The sequence below is a fragment of the Grampus griseus genome, assembly GCF_964374135.1.
Source record: "Grampus griseus genome assembly, chromosome: X".
Classification (NCBI taxonomy): Eukaryota; Metazoa; Chordata; class Mammalia; order Artiodactyla; family Delphinidae; genus Grampus; species Grampus griseus.
In genome coordinates, this window is record NC_138999.1 from 7,435,586 (window position 1) to 7,453,522 (window position 17,937).

General features: G+C 44.8%; 1 protein-coding gene across 6 annotated transcripts in view; it reads left to right on the forward strand.

The window, feature by feature from the left end:
- CLCN4 (chloride voltage-gated channel 4) overlaps positions 1-17,937 on the forward strand; it is a 456,505-nt gene that overhangs the window by 408,209 nt on the left and 30,359 nt on the right. For 5 of the 6 annotated variants that reach the window (XM_082680601.1, XM_082680600.1, XM_082680603.1 and 2 more), the window contains 3 exons: positions 2,256-2,410; positions 6,495-6,594; positions 11,013-11,200. In XM_082680601.1, coding sequence (XP_082536727.1) covers positions 2,267-2,410; positions 6,495-6,594; positions 11,013-11,200 — 432 coding nt within the window. In that variant the 5' untranslated portion in view covers positions 2,256-2,266. Of the gene's footprint in view, positions 1-1,573; positions 1,660-2,255; positions 2,411-6,494; positions 6,595-11,012; positions 11,201-17,937 lie in introns of those variants that run through there. The other variant, XM_082680599.1, reaches the window with a different exon arrangement.

A 17,937-nucleotide genomic window follows, 5' to 3' on the forward strand; every position in this document is an offset into this window, starting at 1 on the left:
TGTTATCTTAGGCAGGAAAGGAAGAAATCCTCCACTTTGCTACTGCCCTGGTAGCAGGCACCCTTTTGACTGTATTTTAAGGAAAATTAGAAGTGAGGGCCTGCACTCAGGGCTGCTTGCCCGGGGCAGTGTGCTGCCAGCTTGGTATGGTTTGTCTTAGTCTGTTCGGGCTGCTATAACGAAATACCATAGACTGGGTGGCTTAGAAACAACAGAGGCTGGCAGTCTGAGATCAGGGTGCCAGCATGGTCAGGTGATGGTTCTTTTTCCAGTCACAGATTTCCTATTGTGTCCTTACATGGTGGAAGGGGCAGAGGAGCTCCCTGGGGCCTCTTTTATAAGGGCACTAGTCCCATTCTTGAAGGTACTGCCCTTATGACCCAGTCACCTCCCAAAGACCCCACCTTCTAATACCATCCTTTGGGGGTTAGGCTTTCAATGTATGAATTTGGGTGGGGAGACACACACGTTCAGACCATAGCATGGCTCACGTGGCAGGTTGTCCTGCCTCCTTGTCATCCCCATGGCATCCCCCCCCCGCCCTGGTGCAGAGGACCATTCCCTCTGTGGATCACCTTGGCTCCCACCAGTGAGTTAAGTCTTAGCATTTTCACTCTGCTGTTGCTGTACGTCTCGAGTATCCGCAGAGGTTGTCTACCTCAGTGGTCCACTTTATCTCCCAGGAGAACCGGTTACTGGATTGACTACAGTGATTTGGTTTTGAGTGGTATGCCTCAACCCTGTTTCCCCCAGGCCTCTCATGTTGATGCCCTGCTTTTGCAGAACGTGAGGTTTTCTAGAAATGGTTATAGTTGACCCTCATTATGAGCGGTTCCGTATTTGTGAATTTGCCTGCTCACTAAAATGTATTTGTAACATCCAGGGCAATACATGGGGCACTTGCCTGGTCAGTGCACGTGCAGAGCCTCAAAAAGTTTGAGTTGCCAGGAATGCACGATCCCAGCTGAGGTTGGAGAAATTGGTGCTCTGCCGTCTTGTTTCAGTGCCCAGACCAGAAACAAGTGTTCTTTTCACAGTCTCTTTAGTGCCATATTTTTCGCATTTTTGTGTTTTTTTTATTGGTAATTTTGCTGTTTCCAGTGGCCTTGAAATGCAGGGCAGGAGTGTCTGTAGTGTTTCTAAGCACGAGAAGGCTGTGCTGGGCCTCATGGAGAAAATATGTTTGTTAGACAAACTTCCTGCAACGTGAGTGACAGTGCTGTTGGCTGTGAGTTCAGTGGATGAACCAACGATATATATTTGATAAGGTGTCTTTAAACAGAAACACACAAAACAAGGTTGTATATTGATTGGTTGCTGAAGATGTTGTGACCAGAGGCTCAAAGGAACCTAACCCTGTATTTCTCTTGGGGACAGTGATTTAGTACTCACTAATTCGGTGGCCATGGTGACTTTATAGCACAAAACTACCACAAATAATAAGAAAGTAACATTTGTCAGAAACAGACTCACAGATTTAGAGAATGAACTTACGGTTACTGAGGGGGAGGGTGGAGGAAGGGGATAGTTAGGGAGTTGGGGATTGACATGTACACCTGCTGAATTTAAAATAGGTAACCAACAAGGACCTACTGTGTAGCACAGGGAACTCTACTCAATATCCTGTAACAACCTAAATGGGAAAAGAATTGGAAAAAGGTACATGTATATGTATAACTGAATCATTTTGCCGTACACCTGAAACTATCACAACATTGTTAATCAACTATACTCCAATATAAAATAAAAAGTTAAAAAAAAAGAAATTAACGTTTGTGTCTCCCCAAAATTCATATGTTGAAACCTAATCCCCAATGTGATGGTGTTGGGAGGAGGAGCCTTTGGGAGGTGATGAGGTCATGAAAGCTGAGTCCTCATGGATGGGATTAGTGACCTTATAAAAGAGACCCCAGAGAGCTCCACCAGATGAGGACACAGTGAGTAGATGGCCATCTGTGAACAGGAAGTGGGCTCTCACCAGACACTGAATCTCTAAGTAAGTGCCTTGATCTTGGACTTCACAGCCTCCGGAACTGTGAGAAATAAATGTGTGTTGTTGATGAGCCACCCAGTCTGTGGTATTTTTGTTACAGCAGCCTGTGCTCACTAAGACAGACTGTATGTATCTTTCATCACAGCAGAGGTGCCTATGCTGAAATGTCTTTCCTGTGCAAAAAAATAGCACACGTGGATTGTTCTGCCAGGTCTGTGCAGATGTTCTGCTCACGTTTTTAACGACAGGTTTTCTCTCCCAGGTGTAAGTAGCATGGTCAATGCAGGAGCGATGAGTGGCTCTGGAAACCTGATGGATTTCCTTGACGAGCCGTTCCCTGATGTGGGGACGTATGAGGACTTCCACACCATCGACTGGCTGAGGGAGAAGTCACGGGACACCGACAGACACAGAAAGGTACATGCTGTTCATAAGGACACTGTGAGGGGAATCCCTTCGGAGGGCTGGGCCATGCTTCTATCGGACAGTCACTGAGCTAGAGCTTGGGTTCATGTGTCGTGTGCTGAGCTAGGTTCTAGAGAAGAGAAGGGCTAGTGGGAGAGGCAGAGATGTGGACAGGTAATTCTAATACCAGGTGCTTTGAGTGGAAGGCTATGTCATACAGAGGTGTGGTGTGGAGGGCAAGGAGTGGGGCTCTGGAACCAGACAGATTGGGTGCATCCTGACTTTGACATCTTTAGGCTGGCTGACTTTTGGGGTGCCATTTCTGGACCCCATCTTCTCATCTGTAAGGATGGAGTTAATTATACCAGAAGATTAAATGGGGCTCTATGTGTATGAAAGCACATATTACAGTGCCTGGCCTCTCGTAGGCAGTCAATATATATTTTTATGGGCTGCAGTAAGGTTATGTATCAAGTGCTGTGGGATCATTTAGGAGGGATGGTTAGGGAGGGAGTTTTTAGAGGGGGTGCGATTTCAGTGGGGTCTTGAAGGATGACTAAGAATTTGCCAGGCAGAGGAAGGGGAAAGGATTCTCATCAGGAGTGGCTTTTTTAGGTCACAGAGGCATGAAAGACCGTGGCACATTTAGGCAGTTCAAGGAGCTCTAAGGTTTGGTGGCAGATTCACGGAAGGGGAGGACTAGAGATGAGTCTGGCCACGTGGGCGATGGGGCCACATTGGGAACCACTGAGTAGACCATGAAGAGGAGTTTAGATTTCCTTTTTTTTTTAAGATTTATTTTATTATTTTAAAATTTTATTTATTTATTTATTTTTGGCTGCGGTGGGTCTTAGCAGCAGCACACGGGATCTTCGTTGAGACATGCGGGATCTTTTCGTTGTGGCGCGTGGGCTTCTCTCTAGTTGTGGTGGGCGGGTTTTCTCTCTCTACTTGTGGCTCACAGGCTCCAGGGTGCGTGGGCTCTGTAGTTGTGGTCTGTAGTTGTGGCGCACAGGCTCCAGGGCGCTTGTGATCTGTAGTTGTGGCGCACAGGCGCCAGGGCGCGTGGGCTCTGTAGTTGTGGTCTGTAGTTGTGGCACACAGGCTCCAGGGCACGTGGGCTCTGTAGTTGTGGTCTGTAGTTGTGGCGCACGGGCTCCAGGGCGCGTGGGCTCTGTAGTTGTGGTCTGTAGTTGTGGCGCACGGGCTCCAGGGTGCGTGGGCTCTGTAGTTGTGGTCTGTAGTTGTGGCGCACGGGCTCCAGGGTGCGTGGGCTCTGTAGTTGTGGTCTGTAGTTGTGGCACACGGGCTCCAGGGCGTGTGGGCTCTGTAGTTTATGGCACATGGGCTCTCTAGTTGAGGCGCATGAGCTCAGTAGTTGTGGTGCGTGGGCTTAGTTGCCCCGCGGCATTTGGTATCTTAGTTTCCTGACCAGGGATCGAACCTGTGGCCCCTGCACTGTAAGGTGGACTCTCCACTGCTGGACCACCAGGGAAGTCCCTGGATTTCCTATTTACTTATTTATTTGTTTGGTTTTGGCTGTGTTGGTTCTTCACTGCTGCGCATGGGCTTTCTCTAGTTGCGGAGGGTGGGGGCTACTCTTTGTTGTGGTGCGCTGGCTTCTCATTGCGGTGGCTTCTCTTGTTACAGAGCACGGGCTCCAGGCGTGCGGGCTTCAGTAGTTGTGGCGTGCGGGCTCTAGAGCACAGGCTCAGTAGTTGTGGCACACGGGCTTAGCTGCTCTGCAGCATGTGGGATCTTCCTGGACTGGGATCAAACCCGTGTCCCCTGCAGTGGCAGGTGGATTCTCAACCACTGCGCCACTGAGAAAGCCCTGGATTTCCTTTTCATGGCCACAGGATACAAGAGAGGTGCACTGCCATGCTCTATATGGCTCCTTCTGTGCTACAACAGCAGAGTCCAGTAGTTGCCACAGAGACCAACTGACCTGCCGAACCGAAAATATTTACTTTCTGTCTCTTTATGGAAAATGTTTGCCAACCCTTGCTCTAAAGGGTTATGAGGGGAATGATGGTCTCAGGAATGTAGGATTCTGTTAACACAGGGAGGCAAAGGGGTGCTCTTACGATGTGTTTAGATGTAACCATCTGCCTGGAAAGCGTGATCCAGGCTGGCTCCTTCAGCCTTCTTGCTGTTAATCAAAACTACAATGAGGTATCACCGCACACCGGTCAGAATGGCTGTCATCAAAAAAGCTACAAACAGCAGTGCTGGAGAGGGTGTGGAGAAAAGGGAACCCTCCTACACTGTTGGTGGGAATGTAAATTGATACAGCCACTATGGAGACCAGTATGGTGGTTCCTTAAAAAACTGAAATTAGAGTTATCATGTGATCCAGCAATCCCACTCCTGGGTATGTATCCAGAGAAAACTCTAACTCAAAAAGATACATGCACCCCAATGTTCATAGCAGCACTATTTACAATTAGCAGTAATCACGCCTCAGATAAACCTCATTGGCTATGATACTGTCACTGCACAAAGCTAACAGCACCATTCACAATAGCCAAGACATGGAAGCAACCTAAGTGTCCATCGACAGATGAATGGATAAAGAAGGTGTGGTACATATATACAATGGAATATTACTCAGCCATAAAAAAGAATGAAATAATGCCATTTGCAGCAACATGGATGGGCCTAGAGATTATCATACTGAGTGAAGTAAGTCAGAGAAAGACAAATATCATATGATATTGCTTATATGTGGAATCTAAAAAAGTGGTACAAGTGGACTTATTTACAAAACAGAAATACACTCACAGACATAGAAAACCAATTTACGGTTACCAAAGGGGAAAGAGGGTGGGGGAGGGATAAATTAGGAGTTCGGACTAACAGATACACACTATTATATATAAAGTAGATAAACAACAAGGTCCTACTGTATAGCACAGGGAACTATATTTAATATTTTGTAATAACCTATAATGGAAAAGAATCTGAAAAAGGATATATATATATAGGTATAACTAAATCACTTTGCTGTACACCTGAAATTAACATTGTAAATCAACTATACTTCAATTAAAAAAAGAAAGTTCGGGGCTTCCCTGGTGGCGCAGTGGTTGGGGGTCCGCCTGCCGATGCAGGGGACGCGGGTTCGTGCCCCGGTCCGGGAGGATCGCACATGCCGCAGAACGGCTGGGCCCGTGAGCCATGGCCGCTGAGCCTACGTGTCCAGAGCCTGTGCTCTGCAACGGGAGAGGCCACAGCAGTGAGAGGCCCACGTACCGCAAAAAAAAAAAAAAAAGTAAGTTCTTGGGACTTCCCTGGTGGCGCAGTGGTTAAGAATCCACCTGCCAATGCAGGGGACATGGGTTTGAGCCCTGGTCTGGGAAGATCCCACATGCCACGGAGCAACTAAGCCCGTGTGCCACAGCTACTGAGCCTGCGCTCTAGAGCCCGCGAGCCACAACTACTGAAGCCCGCACGCCTAGAGCCTGTGCTCCGCAACAAGAGAAGCCACCGCAATGAGAAGCCCGCACACCGCAACGAAGAGTAGCCCCTGCTCGCCACATCTAGAGAAAGCCTGTGCACAGCAATGAAGACCCAACGCAGCCATAAAGGAAGGAAGGAAGGAAAGAAAGGAGGGAGGGAGGGAGGAAGGAAGGAAGGAAGAGAAAGAAATTAAGTTCGTTCTTGTTGTTAACATGTAGCCTGGAAAATGAAAGAAGGAATTGAAGTCTTTGTCGAAGAGGGTCTTTTGTGAGCAGACCTTACGATTTAGGCTAAAATAATGATTTGTATTCAAAACGGTGACACCGAAGTGATGTCTTCCTTCAGAATGGCTTTGAAATAATCAAAGATCACATCACACTTAGTGAGGTTTTTTTAAGTAAGTGAACGTTTTTGGGTTCTTTGGAGACTACCATGGCATCTTTCTAGCTCTGTGAACTAGAAAGCCCGTTTAACCACTGTGCTAGGTAACTGGAAGAGTCACGTTAGCGGCAGTCTAGTTGCTTCATTATATTCGTTTTCTCAATCACCGTGTTTCCTGAGGAAACAGTTTCAGAGAAGGAAGCCTGAATTGGAAAGTGTATCCACATCAGCTCCGATGTCTTTCTGCTTCTAGATAACCAGCAAAAGCAAGGAGTCCATATGGGAGTTCATCAAGAGCTTGCTGGACGCCTGGTCGGGATGGGCGGTGATGCTGCTCATCGGCCTGCTGGCAGGTACGTGGAGTGTTTCTCTTGTACTTCAGGCAAAGGGGCTGTTACTTGAAATACCTAAGGGCACAATACATGACGGTACACTTAACATAAATCTATCATCAGTAAAGCAAAAAGACCCCAAGGCACGGACAGGCCCAGGTATGGTCATTGGAGCGCGGTACCGAGAAGGCGGGTTGGCCCTTTCCACACTGTAGAAAGGTTTACCGCCATGCTGGATTTTATTGAAAACACACATTTCACATTCTATAGTACTTGGCCACGTAGAAGGTGAGAAAGGACGGGAACATGTTGATCTCTAAAAATAAAACATCATATGAGACTGGCCTTTACTAACACCGGCAGGCCCTGAGATGAATTGTAAACATCGAGAGACGCTCACAGTAACGTGAGACACCACAGGGTCTGAGGAAGGCCCGGGGGAGGTACCTCCAGCCCATGGGTTGTTCTGACCCTCAGCGACTCCGTGTCCTTCATTTTTATAATCCCAACACCATGTTTGTGAGCAGTTGCTGTTTCCAGAATGAATGAATGAGTATCTGGAGGGGACACCTCCCCTTTTAATAGCAAATGCACAGCCCTCCATGGAAATTGTTTCCTGAAACTTACTTCCTTTTAGGAGGCTGTGAAGGTTAATGTCTAAGGAGAAAAAAATTTGATCATGCTGAAGAGATTCCCTTAAGAAACTCCCCCTGCCTGTAGTAACACGCTAGTTCTGCTTATAGGACTGATCAGAGAATGGCTGTGTGATACAGGTTGAATATAGTACGTACTCGCAGAGCACCTGCGGGGCATAGGGTAAAATTTTGTGATTAGAGGACTTTGATTTCTGGCTTCCCTGTCACTCGTTACATCTACAATGGTAAGAGGGGCCTGGTTGCCGGGGAGGGGCTCCCTCTGCCTGGCATGTCCTAAAGGGCCCAGGAGAGTGCTGAAGGGGCAGTCCTCTCCTTCCGGCCACAGCAGCTACCCACCCATTCCGCCCATCCTGTCCTTCCCCTCCCAGTGGCGCTCCCGGTATATATTGGCAGCAGTGCTGGGAGGGAATTCGAGTTCATGGACATATGGCGTTTTGCCACCCATTCATTAGGCTCTATGAAGTCCTTTAAAGGTAGGTGGGGGGGGAGAGGGCGGAGAGGGTAGTTTGCTGCGAACTTTGATGTCTTTCTTTAGAATAGATTTATAAAACTGTACCCTGTGTTATTCTTGGCTCCTGGGAAGGAGGGATGAATACGGGAAATGAAGGAATCAGAGTAGATGTCTTGGCTTCCTGCTAGAGTCACACAGTATAGATTTATCAACTGATCTCAGAGCCCTGTCGGGCTGTCTTTAACAAGTCAGATACCGACCATCGGGCTTCACTGTTAATCCGATTTCCATCAGTTCTTTCAGGAAGAATCACCTGGGGAATTAAAAAAAAATGCTGCTGCCCAGGCTTCAATTAAATAGTAGCTCCCTGGAGATGACACCCTAGCATTGAGTAAAGCCCCCTTTCCCCTGTGATTTTAATATGCAGCCAGGGGTGAGGACTGCTGGAGAAGGGCGATCCCATGGTCACATCAGCAGATGAATATAGGAGGGAGGCAAGAAAAAGATGATCTTGGCAGTGAAGGTGGCGAAAGTGTTCTTTTGATCTGGATGAAGGAAAAGCCAGAAAACTGCCCCATTCACCTTCCCGTTCCCCAGTGGCGAGCCCCAGGGGTCCCACTATCTTGCCAGTCACCTCCGTATTGGCAGCCCAGACATTATATTCCGACGCCCAAGCTGCGGCTCCTCTGCAGGGCGTTAACCAGGAGCCACCACTGGGTGTCGCTGTTGTTCCACACAAGGCAGTTTTTGTTCCAATGTCATCTTCTGCTTGAGGTGTTCTCTGACCACCTTTTCTAAAAGCACGTCTCCCTCTCTGAGCCTCGTCGCCCTCGCCCACTATATGTATGTATGTGTGTGTGTACGTAACAGCTTTATTGAGATATAACTCACATACCATACAGTTCACCTAGTTAAAGTGTACAACTTGGTGGTTTTTAGTGTATTCACAGAGTTTTGCAACATCACCAAGGCCAATTTTAGAACATTTTCATCAGCTCCCAAAGAACCTTCCTACCCTTTAGCTATCAGCCCCAGTGTCCCTAGCCTCCGCTCAGTCCTGGGCAGCCGCTAATCTACTTGCTGTCTCTGTAAATTTGCCTACTCTGGACATTTCATAAAATGGAAGCATACAATATATGGTCTTTTGTGACTGGCTTCTTTTACAGCATAACGTTTCCAAGGTTCATCCATGCTGTCGCATGTGTCAGCGCTTCATTCCTTTTGGTTGCCATTGTAGGTGGACCACATTTTGTTTCTCCATTCAGCAATTGATGGGCATATGGGTTGTTTCCACTCTTTGGCTTCTGTGAATATGCAGTTGTGAACATTTGCGTACATGTCTTGTGTTGGGTGTATGTTTTCATTTCTCGTGGGCAGATGCCTAGGAATGGAAGTGTTTGGTCAGGTGGTGACTCCTTGTTTAACTTTTTTTTTTTTTTTTTTGTAATACGCGGGCCTCTCACTGTTGTGGCCTCTCCCGTTGTGGAGAACAGGCTCCGGACGCGCAGGCTCAGCGGCCATGGCTCACGGGCCCAGCCGCTCTGCGGCATGTGGGATCTTCCCGGACCGGGGCACGAACCCGTGTCCCCTGTGTCGGCAGGCGGACTCTCAACCACTGCGCCACCAGGGAAACCCCCTTGTTTAACTTTTTGAGGACGTGTCCGACTGTTCTCCTGCACCATTGTAGGAAATGGCTGCCATTGGAACGTGCTGTATTCTCCTCTCTAGCACCTACCACCTTCTGTTGGAGCCCTTCATTTACTTACTTATTCAATCTAGTGTCTTCTCGTACAAGCTGAGATTCCACGAAGGCAGGGACCTGAGTTTGCTTTGTTCACTGCTGTACCCCAGGGTGTGGAACAGTACGTGGCACGTAGTACGTAGGTGCTCAATAAATAGCCCTTGAGTGAATGGATGGACCTGAGTTTCCTGATTTTCATTCGTTTGTTGCTCTCATTCATTCAACATGGATATATAGTTCCAGCTATGTACCTGACGTGAATACAATGGCCCTTGCCCACTTAAAGGGGACACAGGGTCTAGACACCTGGCTTGATCCCCACCGTGGCACACAAACCAGACAAGAGACTCCCCCCACCCTTATAGACTAGTTGGAGTGTGTGTGTGTGCATGTGAGGGGTGTGTGTGTGTGTGTGTGTGTATACACATATATATAAATACTGATCATATCAGGATGTGATAGGTATGGTGATGGGGAGTGCCTGGGAAGTATACTTAGCCCAGACTTAGGAAATCAGGGAAGGCTTCCTGAAGGAGGTGATATAAATGCCAGCATCTGGAAGATAAATAGGAGCTTGGCGGGTTGGGGGAGGACAGTGCTATCTGAGGTGGTGCAGAGAGGAGGGCCTGGTGTGCCAAGGAACACAGTGTGGGCAGGGTGTGGGATTCGTGATGGAGAGAGAGGAGCCTGGAGAGAAATGTGGGAACGGTGGTCAGAGCCTGTGCGCTGCTGAGGATTCGGGTGTTCTGGCTAGAACAGTGGGCGACTGCTGATGGAACCAGGAGAGTGGCAAGGCCAGGTCGCCTGAGGCTGGCATATGGCTGCCTTCGGGGAATTGATGTTGTAATAAGGATCTAGTAAAAGTGTGAAAAGTTTGGTAGCGCAAAAGTATTCCCTGCCTTCGTGAAAGACTGGAATGGGTTATTCTAGAAAGAGACCTAAAATGGCCTTCTCTGACCCACTGCACACTCGATTTTATCCCACTCCTATCGGCCTTTAAAGTAGTTATTTACTTATGTAGCTCCTCAGTCCTTTATCCATAATTTTTTAAAAATCCAGAAAGTTCTAACAAGTAAGATTTTTCAAGCTGGATTCCATTTGATGGGAAAACTTTATTTCAATGACGAGGCTGTTATAAATAGTTTTGTCTCCATTTTGTCTGAATTGTCAGGTTTCCTGGAGGATATTCATGTGTGTGATCCCAGCATCCTGCCCCAGAAGCCACTGAGGGGGTTACGTGATTTATAGGGTGTAGGTACCCTGTTTCTAAGATTCGGAAGGTCTGGGTTCTGAAAGCCGCTCGGCCCCAGGGGCTTGCGGTGGGCTCAGTGCTGCGGGTCTCTCCCTCCCACCGTATCGAAGCCCCCCGAGGACAGCGTATCATTGGCCTTTGTGTCTCACTGGGCTGGGCACCACTTTTGCCACACCTGGTGCCCTGCCACTCGCTCAGGTGACCTCAAGACTGAAGAAAGAGGGTTCCTGGGTGCGTGGCAGCCCGGGGCACGGGCATCTCCGCCTGGCCCTCCGGGCGCACGTGCTACCCTGGCCCATGCCGGCCGTCCTTCTGAGTGGCTCTCGCTGCTTCTTCCAGGCACCCTGGCCGGGGTCATCGATCTCGCCGTCGACTGGATGACAGACCTGAAGGAGGGCATCTGCCTGTCCGCCTTCTGGTACAGCCACGAGCAGTGCTGCTGGACTTCCAATGAGACCACGTTTGAGGACAGGGACAAGTGTCCCCTGTGGCAGAAGTGGTCGGAGCTGCTGGTGAAACAGTCGGAGGTGGGTGCAGGGGCGGGTCCTGGCTGGGAGCCCCGTGGCTGGTGTTGGGGGACGTCCGAGCTCTCACCTTGCAGGGTCTGTCCTGACCGTCGTCGTGGCTACTACGAGTGCCACTTGCCACTTGGCTTTTTCTAGCTCTAGGGTTCAAACTTCACTTGGAAAATCCTTTCCCACTATTTCATGTGCACGATGTATGTATTTTCTTTAAAGCCTTTTGTTTGGCTTTATTTTTCTTACTGAGAGTGATCTCTTGATCATGCTGAAGAAATAGGGTTGATTTTTATCCCTTCTGATTGAGAAGAAAAGATGTTACTGTTTTTTAATAACAGCTTTAGTGAGACATGATCCATACTCCGTGGGGTGTACCCATTAACGGGTACAATGCGGTGGCTTTTAGGATATTCACAGAGTTGTGCCGCATCACCCCGATCGAATTTTAGAACTTTTTTTTTTAACATTTATTTTTCATTCAAACAGAAAGTCGCAAAAATTATAATCATCCTCATCAGTTCACTCAGTCCCATGTAATTATTTTCATCTTGATCTTTTGTTAGCACTTTTATGAATGCATCAGTTTTCCATTAGAGTTCTGAAAATGCTTATTCATTCAGTTCAGCAGTATAGTCAGTTACCAGAAACCTGTACTTGTCAGAGTCTTTTCCATGAATTCCTTGAAGCTGAAACCCTTTTATAGGAACATTTTTGCAAAAGCGTCAGAGTACACCCAGAACTGTCTGTAAATGACAAAAGACTTAAAAATGACCACAGTTAAAGATTTGATGAAAGTTCATAATAATGCAATTGACAAGGAAACTTAGTTATTTCTGAGATATACATTTTAAAGTAATAACTAGAATTATGACTTATAACATTATACCAGAACATATAAGATTTTTAGGAATTTCATGTAATGTCTGAAACATTTATATTAACATATTTCCATACAAATAACCCAAAGAAAGTTTAGTATTAGTTGTTTTTTTTCTTTTTATACAACAGGTTCCTATTAGTCATCAGTTTTATAGACATCAGTGTATACATGTCAATCCCAATCGCCCAATTCAGCACACCACCATCCCCACCCCACTGCGGTTTTACCCCCTGATGTCCATACGTTTGTCCTCTACATCTGTGTCTCAACTTCTGCCCTGCAAACCGGTTCATCTGTACCATTGTTCTAGGTTCCACATACATGCGTTAATATACGATATTTGTATTTCTCTTTCTGACTTACTTCACTCTGTATGACAGTCTCTAGATCCATCCACGTCTCAACAAATGATTCAATTTCGTTCCTTTTTATGGCTGAGTAATATTGCATTGTATATATGTACCACAACTTCTTTATCTATTCCTCTGTCAGTGGGCATTTAGGTTGCTTCCATGACCTGGCTGTTGTAAATAGTGCTGCAATGAACATTGGGGTGCATGTGTCTTTTTGCATTATTGTTTTCTCTGGGTATATGCCTAGTAGTTGGATTGCTGGATCATATGGTAATTCTATTTTTAGTTTTTTAAGGAACCTCCATACTGTTCTCCATACTGGCTGTATCAATTTACATTCCCACCAACAGTGCAACAGGGTTCCCTTTTCTCCACACCCTCTCCAGCATTTGTTGTTTGTAGATTTTCTGATGATGCCCATTCTAACTGGTGTGATGTGATACCTCATTGTAGTTTTGATTTGCATTTCTCTAATAATTAGTGATGTTGAGCAGCTTTTCATGTGCTTCTTGGCCACCTGTATGTCTTCTTTGGAGAAATGTCTATTTAGGTCTTCTGCCCATTTTTGGATTGGGTTGTTTGTTTCTTTAATATTGAGCTGCATGAGCTGTTTATATATTTTGGAGATTAATCCTTTGTCCATTGATTAGTTTGCAAATATTTTCTCCCATTCTGAGGGTTGTCTTTTTGTCTCGTTTCCTTTGCTGTGCAAAAGCTTTTAAGTTTCATTAGGTCCCATTTGTTTATTTTTGTTTTTATTTCCATTACTCTAGGAGGTGGATCAAAAAAGATCTTACTGTGATTTATGTCAAAGAGTGTTCTTCCTATGTTTTCCTCTAAGAGTTTTATAGTGTCCACTCTTACATTTAGGTCTGTAATCCATTTTGAGTTTATTTCTGTGTATGGTGTTAGGGAGTGTTCTAATTTCATTCTTTTACATGTAGCTGTCCAGTTTTCCCAGCACCACTTATTGAAGAGATTGTCTTTTCTCCATTGCATATCCTTGCCTCCTTTGTCATAGATTAGTTGACCATAGGTGCACGGGTTTACCTCTGGGCTTTCTATCTTGTTCCATTGATCTATGTTTCTGTTTTTGTGCCAGTACCATATTGTCTTGATTAGTGTAGCATAGTCTGAAGTCAGGGAGTCTGATTCCTCCAGCTCCGTTTTTTTCCCTCAAGACTGCTTTGGCTATTCGGGGTCTTTTGTGTCTCCGTACAAATTTTAAGATGATTTGTTCTAGTTCCATAAAAAATGCCATTGGTAGTTTGATAGGGATTGCATTGAATCTGTAGATTGCTTTGGATAGTACAGTCATGTTCACAGTATTGATTCTTCCAATCCAAGAACATGGTATATCTCTCCATCTGTTGGTATCTTTAATTTCCTTCATCAGTGTCTTATAGTTTCCTGCATACAGGTCTTTTGTCTCCCTAGGAAGGTTTATTCCTAGGTATTTTATTCTTTTTGTTGCAGTGGTAAATGGGAGTGTTTCCTTAATTTATCTTTCAGATTTTTCATCATTAGTGTATAGGAATGCAAGAGATTTCTGTGCATTAATTTTGTATCCTGCAACTTTACCAAATTCATTGATTAGCTCTAGTAGTTTTCTGGTGGCATCTTTAGGATTCTCTATGTATAGTATCGTGTCATCTGCAAACAGTGACAGTTTTACTTCTTCTTTTCCAATTTGTATTCCTTTTATTTCTTTTTCTTCTCTGATTGCCGTGGCTAGGACTTCCAAAACTATGTTGAATAATAGTGGTGAGAGTGGACATCCTTGTCTCGTTCCTGATCTTAGAGGAAATGCTTTCAGTGTTTCACCACTGAGAATGATGTTTGCTGTGGGTTTGTTGTGTATGGCCTTTATTATGTTGAGGTAGGTTCCCTCTATGCCCACTTTCTGGAGAGTTTTATCATAAATGGGCGTTGAATTTTGTCAAAAGCTTTTTCTGCATCTATTGAGATGATCATATGGTTTTTATTCTTCAATTTGTTAATGTGGTGTATCACATTGATTGATTTGCGTATATTGAAGAATCCTTGCATCCCTGGGATAACTCCCACTTGATCATGGTGTATGATCCTTTTAATGTGTTGTTGGATTCTGTTTGCTAGTATTTTGTTGACGATTTTTGTATCTATATTCATCAGTGATATTGGCCTCTAATTTTCTTTTTTTGTAGTATCTTTGTCTGGTTTTGGTATCAGGGTGATGGTGGCCTCATAGAATGAGTTTGGGAGTGTTCCTTCCTCTGCAATTTTTTGGAAGAGTTTGAGAAGGATGGGTGTTAGCTCTTCTCTAAGTGTTTGACAGAATTCACCTGTGAAGCCATCTGGTCCTGGACTTTTGTTTGTTGGAAGATTTTTTTTTCTTTTTTTTTTTGCGGTACGCGGGCCTCTCACTGTCGCGGCCTCTCCCGTTGCGGAGCACAGGCTCCGGACGCGCAGGCTCAGCAGCCACGGCCTACGGGCCCAGCCACTCCGCGGCATGTGGGATCTTCCCGGACCGGGGCACGAACCCATGTCCCCTGCATCGGCAGGTGGACTCTCAACCATTGCGCCACCAGGGAAGGTCTTGTTGGAAGATTTTTAATCACAGTTTCAATGTCATTACTTGTGATTGGTCTGTTCGTATTTTCTGTTTCTTCCTGGTTCAGTCTTGGAAGGTTATACCTTTCTAAGAATTTGTCCATTTCTTTCAGGTTTTCCATTTTTTTGGCATAGAGTTGCTTTTAGTAGTCTCTTAGGATGCTTTGTATTTCTGCGGTGTCTGTTGTAACTTCTCCTTTTTCATTTCTAAATTTATTGATTTGAGTCCTCTCCCTCTTTTTCTTGATGAGTCTGGCTAATGGTTTATCAATTTTGTTTATCTTCTCAAAGAACCAGCTTTTAGTTTTATTGATCTTTGCTGTTGTTTTCTTTGTTTCTATTTCATTTATTTCTGCTCTGATCTTTATGATTTCTTTCCTTCTTCTAACTTTGGGTTTTGTTTGTTCTTCTTTCTCTGGTTCCTTTAGCTGAGGTTAAATTGTTTATTTGAGATTTTTCTTGTTTCTTGAGGTAGGCTTGTATAGCTATAAACTTCCCTCTTAGAACTTCTTTTGCTGCATCCCATAGGTTTTGGATCATCGTGTTTTCATTGTCATTTGTCTCTAGGTATTTTTTTATTTCCTCTTTGATTTCTTCAGTGATCTCTTGGTTATTTAGTAACGTCTTGTTTAGCCTCCATGTGTTTGTGTTTTTTACGTTTTTTTCCCTGTAATTCATTTCTAATCTCATAGCCTTGTGGTCAGAAAAGATGCTTGATATGATTTCAGTTTTCTTAAATTTACTGAAGCTTGATTTGTGACCCAAGATGTGACCTATCCTGGAGAATGTTCCGTGCGCACTTGAGAAGAAAGTGTAATCTGCTGTTTTTGGATGTAATCTGCTGTCCTATAAATATCAATTAAATCTATCTGGTCTATTGTGTCATTTAAAGCTTCTGTTTCCTTATTAATTTTCTGTCTGGATGATCTCCATTGGTGTGAGTGAGGTGTTAAAGTCCCCCACTATTATTGTGTTCCTGTCGATTTCCTCTTTTATAGCTGTTAGCAGTTGCCTTATATATTGAGGTGCTCCTGTGTTGGGTGCATATATATTTATAATTGTTATATCTTCTTCTTGGATTGATCCCTTGATCATTATGTAGTGTCCTTCCTTGTCTCTTGTAACCTTCTTTATTTTAAAGTCTATTTTATCTGATATGAGTATTCCTACTCCAGCTTTCTTTTGATTTCCATTGGCATGGAATATCTTTTTCCATCCCCTCACTTTCAGTCTAGGTCTGAAGTGGGTCTCTTGTAGACAGCAAATATATGGGTCTTGTTTTTGTATCCATTCTGCAAGCCTGTGTCTTTTGGTTGAAGCATTTAATCCATTCAAATTTAAGGTAATTATTGATATATATGTTCCTATTACCATTTTCTTAACTGTTTTGGTTTGTTTTCATAGGTCCTTTTCTTCTCTTCTGTTTCCGACTTAGAGAAGTTTCTTTAGCATTTTTTGTAGATGGTTTGGTGGTGCTGAATCCTGTTAGCTTTTGCTTGTCTGTAAGGCTTTTAATTTCTCTGTTGAATTTGAATGAGATCCTTGCTGGGTAGAGTAATCTTGGTTGTAGGTTCTTCCCTTTCGTCACTTTATCATGCCACTTCCTTCTGGCTTGTAGAGTTTCTGCTGAGAAATCAGCTGTTAACCTTATGGGAGTTCCCTTGTATGTTATTTTTCTTTTTTCCCTTACTGCTTTCAATAATTTTTCTTTGTGTTTAATTTTTGCCAATTTGATTACTATGTGTCTTGGCGTGTTTCTGCTTGGGTTTATCCTATATGGGACTCGGTGCGCTTCCTGGACTTGGGTGGCTATTTCCTTTACCATGTTAGGGAAGTTTCAACTATAATCTCTTCATATATTTTCTCTGGTCCTTTCTCTCTCTCTTCTCCTTCTAGGTCCCCTATAATGCGAATGTTGTTGCCTTTAATGTTGTCCCAGATGTTTCTTAGGCTGTCTTCATTTCTTTTCATTCTTTTTTCTTTATTCTGTTCTGCAGCAGTGAATTCCACCATTCTGTCTTCCAGGTCACTTATCTGTTCTCCGGCCTCAGTTATTCTGCTATTGATTCCCTCTAGTGTATTTTTCATTTTAGTTATTGTATTGTTCATCTCTGTTTGTTCTTTAATGCTTCTAGGTCTTTGTTAAACATTTCTTGCATCTTCTCGATCTTTGCCTCCATTCTTTTTCCAAAGTCCTGGATCATCTTCACTATCATTATTCTGAATTATTTTTCTGGAAGGTTGCCTATCTCCACTTCATTTAGTTGTTTTTCTGGGGTTTTATTTTGTTCCTTCATCTGGTACATAGCCCTCTGCCTTTTCATCTTGTCTGTCTTTCTGTGAATGTCTAGAACATTTTCATCGCCCCCAAAGAATCCTTGTACGGAACGGCAGTCACTCCCCATTTCCCCCCAAGTCTGCCAGTCCTAGGCAACCACGAATCTACTTTCTTGTGTCTGCAGATTTCCCTGTTCTGGACATTTCATGTAAATGGAATCATACAGTCCGTGGACTTTTTTTTTTTTTGCTGTACGTGGGCCTCTCACTGTTGTGGCCTCTCCCGTTGGGGAGTACAGGCTCCGGACGCGCAGGCTCAGCGGCCAGGGCTCACGGGCCCAGCCGCTCCGCGGCATGTGGGATCTTCCTGGACCGGGGCACAAACCCGCATCCCCTATATCGGCAGGTGGACTCTCAACCACTGCGCCACCAGGGAAGCCCCTGTGGACTTTTGTGTCTGGCTTCATTCACTTAGCGTAATGTCTTCCAGATTCGTTCGTGTCATACCATAGATTGGTACTTTATTCCTTTTCATGGCCAAATAACATTCCATTGTCTGGATAGAGCACATTTCATTTCTCCACTCATCAGCTGAGTAACATGGGTTGCTTCCACTTTTGGGCTATTATGAATGATTTTGCTTT